At 35.8% G+C, this 9,207-nt stretch overlaps 2 protein-coding genes across 2 annotated transcripts; one reads left to right on the forward strand and one right to left on the reverse strand.

The window, feature by feature from the left end:
- Positions 1–552: 552 nt before the first annotated feature.
- LOC105121269 (glutamate receptor 2.8-like) lies at positions 553–5,510 on the reverse strand. The gene is made up of 5 exons (XM_011019849.1): positions 5,204–5,510; positions 2,395–3,704; positions 1,960–2,272; positions 1,447–1,856; positions 553–1,264 (listed from the first exon to the last, which is right to left on the reverse strand). Exons 1-5 carry the CDS (start codon positions 5,466–5,468, stop codon positions 722–724), a joined length of 2,841 nt encoding a protein of 946 aa, XP_011018151.1. The 5' UTR covers positions 5,469–5,510; the 3' UTR covers positions 553–721.
- A 2,527-nt stretch (positions 5,511–8,037) lies between these two features.
- On the forward strand, positions 8,038–8,776 carry LOC105121271 (small nuclear ribonucleoprotein E-like). Its single transcript, XM_011019850.1, has 3 exons — positions 8,038–8,211; positions 8,313–8,339; positions 8,459–8,776. Exons 1-3 carry the CDS (start codon positions 8,170–8,172, stop codon positions 8,561–8,563), a joined length of 174 nt encoding a protein of 57 aa, XP_011018152.1. The 5' UTR covers positions 8,038–8,169; the 3' UTR covers positions 8,564–8,776.
- The last annotated feature ends 431 nt before the right edge of the window (positions 8,777–9,207 follow it).

Consider the following 9,207-nt stretch of genomic DNA (forward strand, 5'->3'; position numbering starts at 1 on the left):
TTTCAGTAGCCATAATCAACAATCACAGAAAACTAGAATGCAAAAGCAGCGGAAAACCAAATACCAAATTGCAGAAACTAAACAGAGATTACAGAAACTAAACAAATATCTTCTCAGAATTATATGATTACTCTAAAACACAAAACAAATTTACAGAAACTGAATGCAAATACCAAATTGCAAAAGTTAAATGAAAGATGAAATACCAAAATAATTGCAGAAACTAACGAAATACCCAATTTTGTAGAAGCGGAAGACAATATCTCACTCTAAAAAATTTGCAGAAACTGAATGCAAATACCAAGTTGGATCCGCAAAGCTGTGTTCAGGATTAAGCTTTGTTTCATAAAATCAACTCTGATACCATATTAAAATAATTAAGATCAAACACAAAAAGGAGGCTACAATTCTGAATAATCTGTGTATTATGAATGTTTAACCTTAACCTAAATACATATAAAGTATATATAGGTTAAACTAAAAATACTATTCTACCCTTAATAAATAAAATTACATAAATATTATTTAACAATAATAACTAAAAAAAGAGGATCTTGGTGCTTCATTAGCTACATAGAATTTTTGTTCCTAATTAAATAACATCACCATGAACATCTCTCCAATCTGTAGCCAGTGAATGTAACTATTAGCACCAGCTGAAGCCCACTACTGTCAGTGGAAATTAGTATTATGACTTCCCTAAAAACAAAGGATGCAGTGCCTACGGTGTGTGTGGGGGTTCGGGGTTTGCAGCACTGCTCCTTGGGGTATGATTGTCATGCGCTTGATCTCCAATGATGTCTCCAGATCCTTCACTGGAAGTCCTTGAATGGCCACGTGCATCATCGATATGAGGTGAAGCTCCAACTATTTCAGCACTTGGTACAGGGTGAACTCTTGACTCAGCTCTATTAAGATGATGAGCTGATGGATCTGCCTTGTCAAAATGTTTTGCCAATTCAAGAACTCTCGAGTAAAAGGATCTTTCTCGATCCATGGTGTTCGAAGCAGGCCAATGAATGTAAAGGAACTTCGTGACATATATCAGAAGTGCAGACATGGAAGCAACTCCTGTGATGATGAAGAGGCCTCCGAAGCTGGATAAACCAAGACCACCAGAGGTTAGCATGGCAGCTTGATCTAAGCAAGTGGTTTCGCCACCAAAGTTCCTTCGTTCAATTTCTTCCATTTTATCTTTGTCTTCTGTGACATTCAAGATTGCCCTTGAAATGTAAGGGACCAGTGGGGATCCAAGGGGAAATGCCTGGCATCAAAACAAAATCCCATTGATTATAATGACATCTGGTAAGATTTAATGGTCACTTGCAAGAATTGAGCAGTTCAGCTCTATGCTTAAGGAGCTAGCTAACGACTGCCAAACAAATATGCCTTGAAAATATGCTGAGGGATTGCCTGTGAGAGACAGACAGGGAGAGTGAGACTCACAAAGCCAAATCCATCGGTTTTGTAGGTTGGTCCTACCATTTGGAATTTGGAGCAATACTTTGCTAGAAAGCGTTTGATGTAGGGAATTTCAGCAAAGATAGCAGCTACACCATCATTGTAGATTCCATTAGACAATGCATCATGATACTCTTCTGGAGTGCTATATTCCCTCAACACGGTGTCACTGAAGTTCAATTGTTTTACGAGGAAGTCTTTCACAAAAGAATTCTTCTGGTGCCCTACAAAGTAACCATTCTTTCTAATCTCTTTGACATCAACAAATGTAGGCTGCAACCGCTTTACAGTCAAAATTGAGGCTAAGCTAGCAGTGTAACTCTGTGATATGATTAGCACCACAAAAATCCATATGATCAATACAAATCTTGTCCAGTTATTCACCACCTTCTCCCCTGAAAACATAAGTTTTGCTCTATAGTAACATGAACTTACTTGCAGTTGTCAGAAAATTAAGAAATGGAAAAATTAGTCTAATCAAGTTAAAAGAGAAATTACTATGTGCAAAGAAGAGGGTTGAAAAGGAGAACCACAACGTTGTGCCAAGTTGTTGAGCTGGTTTTCCCCTGAACACTTTGTTTTCACGGTGTTCGAGCACCCACACCACTAAGCCAGTGAGGATGAATGCTATTCCAGTTGTTAACCAAAGCCCCGGGCTTAGTGGCTTCAAGAAAATCCACATGTTTTCCCTCTCATAACGTTTTGTCAAAACTACCATTGTGATGCCTGATTCCGAAAAAGGCAACGTAAAATCAACATATGTTGAGCGATCGGCAGTTATTGTTATATCTCCCACCACAGCATCAAAATTCTGCAAGACAATTAATGAAGACAAGTTTATCTTTCTCCAGAATTTCATTTTTGCATGCAGGAAAAAACTGAAGTAGCATCATTTTTGCATACAGGAAAAAACTGAAGTAGCATAACACCAACCTTTAGTTTGATTTGGTCAAGAAGTTCATTGTAAGTCCCAGCACTCTCCTTATTTTTGTTGACGAAGGGAATGAACTCATACGGAAGGGGGAATGGTAATGCTTCAATCACGGAGACGAAAACATCTCGGGTGAAACCTGAAACAATAGGTTTATCACCTTCAGGATTCCATTCCACTTTGATAAACTCATGAAAACCAGTTCTCCGTGGAACCCCTATCCTCAAACTCTTTGGCTGCTGGGTTGTGTCTCCTGGCCAAATTGGCTCCTTCAGTCTGTTTTTGGAAGTTGAATATGCTATTTTACCTCTACTATGCAAGTTTCGTGAGAGTCCACTCTCTGGAGTCCAATATCCAAGGACTCTCTCTGCTTTTCCGATCAAATTGAGTATTTCAAATGCTGCAGGTACCCTTTCTCCACCAGCCAAATGGAAGTCCCCACTTAGGCCTTGAAATTTTGTGCTTAGTATGGAGCTTAGGAGTCTTGGCCCCGTTTCAGATTTTCCCAAGGCAGCGAAGTCAACTGTGCTTTCACTAGTATTCGGCTTTACGTATCTAGAATGGACAATACCAGCCTTTTCTACAGCCATTGCTAATGCCCAAACTGTATCATATGCCCACAAACCGAAAAGGTTTAATTCATTGATCTTACTTTGTGGTTTGCTTATGGTGAAATTCTTGCTCCATCTCGATTTAAAACTTTCGAGTCTCTTTGAAGTTGGTATATGTGGCTTTATACCCAACACACCTAGCATTGAATCCATGACTTCAGAACCTCGAGGATCTAACAAGGTGGATAATCCAGCTGTCACGAGCCATGCATATCCTTCGCTCATCATTCCTGCATCCTTGGCAAGTAAGAACAACCTGGACCCAAGGGAGGATGACATATGCACTAGAAATATACTCTTCTGCATCGCCTTCAACTTGTTGAGCTCCCTCATGATTTGAGTGTCATTGAAATACAAGGGAATTCTACTTCCATAAGGGACTCGAGTGTCGATCTCTTGAAAGGCCTCTAACAAAAATGGAACCAAACCATTTCCATATTCGGTGTCTTCAAAGATTGGTACAATCTCCCGCCAACCATAAGCTTGGACAATGCTGGCTATTGCTTTCACTTGAGAAGAATCATCCTGAGCAGTCCGGACAAAATATTTGCTTTGAGTTGCAGAAAGAGTTGGGCTGGTGGCTGAGAAAGAAACAATCGGAACCTCTACTTTTCCTCCAAGCTCTGTTACAAACTTAGCTTGCGATGACTTTTGAGGTCCTATGATAGCATGCACTTGTTCATTCTTCATTAAATCCAGCACTGAATTTTAGAAGACTATGACTGAATTAGATACTAGAAATTATTAAATCCAGCACTGAATTTTAGAAGACCATGACTGAATTAGATACAAGAATTTTAGAAGACTATGACTGAATTAGATACAAGAAATTAAAAGAAAAAAAGAAAAAAAAAAGATATTCAATCTCTAAAATAAGAATCACAATTTTCCACTCACAACAATAAATTCTTTATACGTTACTCATATTAACCAGTGCTTCTGTCACCATTAGCCGAAACTAAAACAGATTCTAATCAACTAAAGTCAGATGATGCCGATTCCTCCATCACTACTAATGAATATATAACTCCATCGCTAATCTAGCCTTGACTGGTGCATAGCATTAATGAACTCCCAGCTAAATGGGGCTCTCTTACCCCAGCTACAAGATCTTGTAGCCACTGTACAATTCTGCCATGTTAATCGGAAGAATACAACAGCGTGCCCGTGTGTGTGGTTTTGTTTGGCCACTGTTACTTTTCTGCCTCGAATAGACGTAATCAGTTCAAGATAGGAAGCTGTGTTATGTACCGTGGGTTCGGAATTGAGTTTGAACCATCATGATTTCAGTTTCTAGTTACAAGTACCTTCTCTAAGAGCTTTACATGCACTTAGTCTACACGGGCAATAAGAAAGGTTTGCAGTAGAGAACAGACAGATTAAGACCATAACACAGTCCAAAAACTCAGAGGTAACCAAAACAGATACAAAGCAGAATTGCACCATCATAATTAAACAGGTAAGCAATTAAACCTTGGTACCAGTAGGATCACAAGTTATATAGCCTTTAGATCTCAAACGAGCCAAATACCATATACAATTCAGTAGCATCTGAATCCCTTTTCATCAGCTTCTAAAGATTTTGGACTAAATAAAGAAGTTATATAGATAAGGACCCGATAATTTGATCAGTGGCAATAGTAGATGAAAAAGAAAATACAAGCTGAGAGTAGTGGAGGATCAAATAGCCGATCCTTTCACAAACAGCTTCAAAAGTGTATTTGTCAATTATTGATTTATTAGTTTGTTCTTGACTTTTGACTCAGTAAAACCACAAGTCAGTAACAGGGGATTAGGTTTGAAATTTGAAATGTTTTACAACAATCCAGCACTTCAATCAGAGAGATCAAGCCAGCAAAGATTCACGGGGGACTTGCATGAAACAAATAAACTTGGAGATGGGATTTTGGAGAAACGATAAAAAAAAAGGGCTTTTTTTCTTTTGTTGCCTTGCATACTTCTCTTGGGGAAAAACGAAGTGCCCTTTTTTAAAGCGCAATTCACCTTTTTTTCTTTTGTTGCCTTGCATACTTCTTCTCTCGGGGAAAAACGAAGTACCCTTTTTTAAAGCGCAATTCACTTTTTGACATTAGTCATTTAAACAGAAAGAAATATTTGCAACTATCATGCACTCCACAAGAGCTAAACAAGAGTCTGCCTTGTGCGTGTGAGGGAAAATTATGAGAAGTTACACATATACCTGAAGAAGTTGCAGCAACGACATCACTGCTGGAATCCCTAGTGAAAAGAGCGAGTCTCGTTTTAAAATCAGCATTAACAGCATAGAAATCGGAGACTGCCATGGATATGCAGCTCTCTGCCATTTCTCCAACTGTAGAGTTCAAATCAAGAACTACTCCTATTGGTATAATCTCCACTGCCATGATCACCATTTGCTTGGACCAGAGATTAACCAAGAGAAGGGTGAAAAAAGGCAGGGTGAATTTCTGCTTCGGAATTGCCATTTGTTCGTTAAAGAATAAAACAAGATCACATGTTGTTCTTAGCTAACAGACCAAGCATATATAGGCCAGCTAGAATACATGCGTGCGTTTTCGCTCTGAAATTTCTTCAGCTTGAAATATGGACTGGGTAGAAATGTTTTTTATACTCACCAATCAAATACAATTTGGCAATAATTAACTAAATAAAATGGAAGTATGCTTGATGACAATGTCTCAACTAGTAAAGACTATAGATTGACGCCTTGTACCATGCCGTGTTTCTAGCTTCGCTTTAAAGGTAATGAAATGAATTTATTATTCAAATTAAAAATGAAATTCCCATTTTATCCTTCGTCAACTTTAAAATATTAAATAAAAATATACTTTTTAGAAAAATAATTTTATCATGTCCTCAACTATTATCAGAATTGTTAACTATGATTTTTTTATATATAATCAATTTTAAATTTATTAAAAAATTATATCATTATTAATTTTAAAATTTATGGGACTAATCAAGATACATGCAAACTAATTTAAGTAATGATGTCAATCTAAAAAGAAAAAAGTTTATTTAGTGCTTTATATATATATATATTCTCTTTTAGGACTATACATAGGAAGATTTTTGTGTTCGGAGTATGCATTTCAATCTTTTCGGCCTTTCTTTGCTACCTTCAATGGAGTATATATGGAAGTAGGGAAACTAAAAGCCAGACTCGACCAAGTAAACACCAGGAGCCATGAACTTGAAAGGGTAATTATGTAATTTTGTGGTCGATGTATACATAAAATCATTAATAAGAGTTAATTAATTTTTTATAAGCCAAAAGCCATCAATTATTTTATTAGAAACACCATTTGGAGATAACTGATCAGAAGAAGAACTACAAAGAGTTGAAGAACACGTAGAAAACGTTGCTGAGAGATTTTCCAATGGATTAAAATCGTAGACTTTTGATAGGTCAACTGTCCCCTCGAGCTATGTTTCCAATGGAGCACGTACGAGACACGCATCAAAGCTGCAGCGATGGCTTGCGAGGTTTTATGTGCCATTGACTTCTATATCTTTAATGTTTTTAAATTATTATTTTTTATTTAAATTATGTCTTTAAAATTAGTGATGCGCAGGCTAATTCAGAAACCCATGTTAATCTAAAGAAAAACTAAAAATAGATAAATAACATGACAATATCTGGCTAAAAGCTTCAAATCTTTTTGAACGTGAACTTATTTTACTGTTAATGGCCGATACCGCTGCTCAGCAGTCGAGTTCCAACATCACATGAGGATATACCCAATATCCAAAGCCATCTGCAAACCATGACGAGCAGTAAGAACTTCTGCAATTTCCACGCACATCCTATCCTAAGATGGACAAATAGCTGAAACCATAACTTGCCCACTATATATCACTTCTTGCAATCACTGATCCAGATCCTGTTTTTACTTCAGCAAAGGGAGCAACAGTGTTGGTTTTTATTACATTCTGCTGTGGAGGTTTCCATGTTTGGGGATTAGAATTTGTTGTTGATGTGTTGAGTCTTCAAGATTTAGAATTGATCTCCATCTGATATTCCTGCAACAATTCACAATGTAGACATAGTTGTCATACCTGACCTAGGATTTAACTTACTTGAGGTTCAGATCATTGGATCAATTCGAAATGAACATAATAATCCCAAAACAATATTATTTAGAAAAAAAAACATTAAAATTATAATTTAGTGGCAAATTATGGATCTGTCGTAACAAAATCACATAAAAACATAGTAGATTTGTTCATGGATCAAAGTGATAAAGCTAAACCTCAAAATAAATCTAATCACACTAAATGATTTATCCAACAAAAAAAAAATATTTATGATTTTATCCTGATCATTAAATCACACTAAAATCTCATCAGGGGTTCCGCGAATCCAATTCTATAGGAATGTCCATTAGCTATAAACAAGCGAGGAAGGCCTTAAAATTAGACTTGAATGATGTTGTTTAATTAGCAAATTCTATTATTTTCCTTTTTATTTTATAGTTTAATTTCTAATTATATGTTCTTTGTTTTCCTTTTTGATTTATTTTTATGATTTTCTACCTATACAAATTGATTATTTTTCTATTTAAAGAGTTATAAACTTCTTGAAGAGACAAAATACATTAGATAAAATTATTCAATATAAAATATAAATTGTTATTAAGATTCTTTTCGGTAACATTCTATATTTTTTTATGTTTTTTAATTTTTTATAAAGTTCAAATGTGTCTTCAGATTTTACTCAGATTTGAGTAGGTCAACTGAGTTATATATTTGACAACATCAAAATATTCTAAAAGCCATACTATAGAGTTAAATATTATGAAGGCCATATTGCAAATAACTCTATAATATTTAACTTCATAATAGAATTGGTTGATGTTGTCACTTGCAGAATCACGCCAAATTTATCCTTTTTAATTAATTTTTATTACCTATTTATCTTTTCTTTTTTAATTCCTTTTCCCCAATAAAAAAACATAAAATTGACAAAATCATTAACTCATAAACATATTTAAGAGTATAGGGATTAGTTATATAGACTAAAGTCCAGCTCTACGTAACAAGCCAAGCGTACCAAACAGACCCGCCTCTCTCGTGAACGCTCTCTAAAGGCCGTGTGGTTTGGGGTTTAAACGTCTCTACAATTGCACTAGTCTGTGCCCAAAAATCTTCGAGAGCTTCACAGCCATGGCGAGCACCAAAGTGCAGCGTATTATGACCCAACCCATTGTACGTCTGGTTACTTATTATTTTTGTTCTAGGGTTTTTAATAGTTTCTCTGTTTACTGATATTTCCTTTTCATTTTCCTTGTGAATTTCTGCTACTTCAGAACTTGATTTTCAGGTTTCTTCAAAGTGTAAGTCACTGTTTGCCTCTTTTACTGGTTTTCTCTTCCACTTCTGCTTGTTTTTTGTTGGTTGTTAATGGGTTGTTGAGTTTTAAATCTATTTTTTCTTTTCTATTTTGTGGATGCAGAAAGCTCGCATTCAGATTTGGCTTTTTGAGCAGAAGGACTTGAGGATTGAAGGCCGAATCATTGTAAGTTTTGAATTGAACAAATATAAAGTTTATTTGGGTTGATTTGTTTTATGGATGACGCACTGTTCTGTAGGAAAATGTATATATGCTTGTTTGTTTGTGCATTCCACTTGGTATTTTTATTGTAAGGTTGTTACTGGCACCTCACGAGGCCGTTCTGGCTATTAACTGCTTAGAGAAGAGCGTATCTGCTTTTGTGCTGGTACATCTAATTTTATTTGAATTTAATGTGAATAGCTTTTAGGATTAGTGGTAGAAATGGGTGGCTAAAATTTTATAGGTTACATGAATAGAATATTTAAGTTCTCAACTCAGTTGTTCTTATTTTATTTGACATGCTGTGGAGTCTGCGTAATCTCAATCTTATAGGATTTATGCATCTGCATAATTGATACTTTACTATTATAAAATATTTTATTCATGCTTATACCTTCTCTCCTTGATTCCGTGGATAATATTGCCTTCAATCTCCTCTTTTAGCATGTTGGGATCTAGGCATCTATAAGGCAAATTGAACTGAACTCATCACTGATGCACCTATTTTAATAAGTAACAATATTATTGTTGATTAAGGTGTTGAGGCAGTTGCGATGCATATATACCTCCCTTACTGTTTGCTTAACTTGAAAGGAAAACACTTGAATTCAAATTATGGTTTTGCCAATAAGAACTAGTTGTCAACAAAC

The sequence above is a fragment of the Populus euphratica genome, unplaced genomic scaffold (genome assembly GCF_000495115.2).
Source record: "Populus euphratica unplaced genomic scaffold, PopEup_1.0 scaffold31.1, whole genome shotgun sequence".
Taxonomy (NCBI): domain Eukaryota; kingdom Viridiplantae; phylum Streptophyta; class Magnoliopsida; order Malpighiales; family Salicaceae; genus Populus; species Populus euphratica.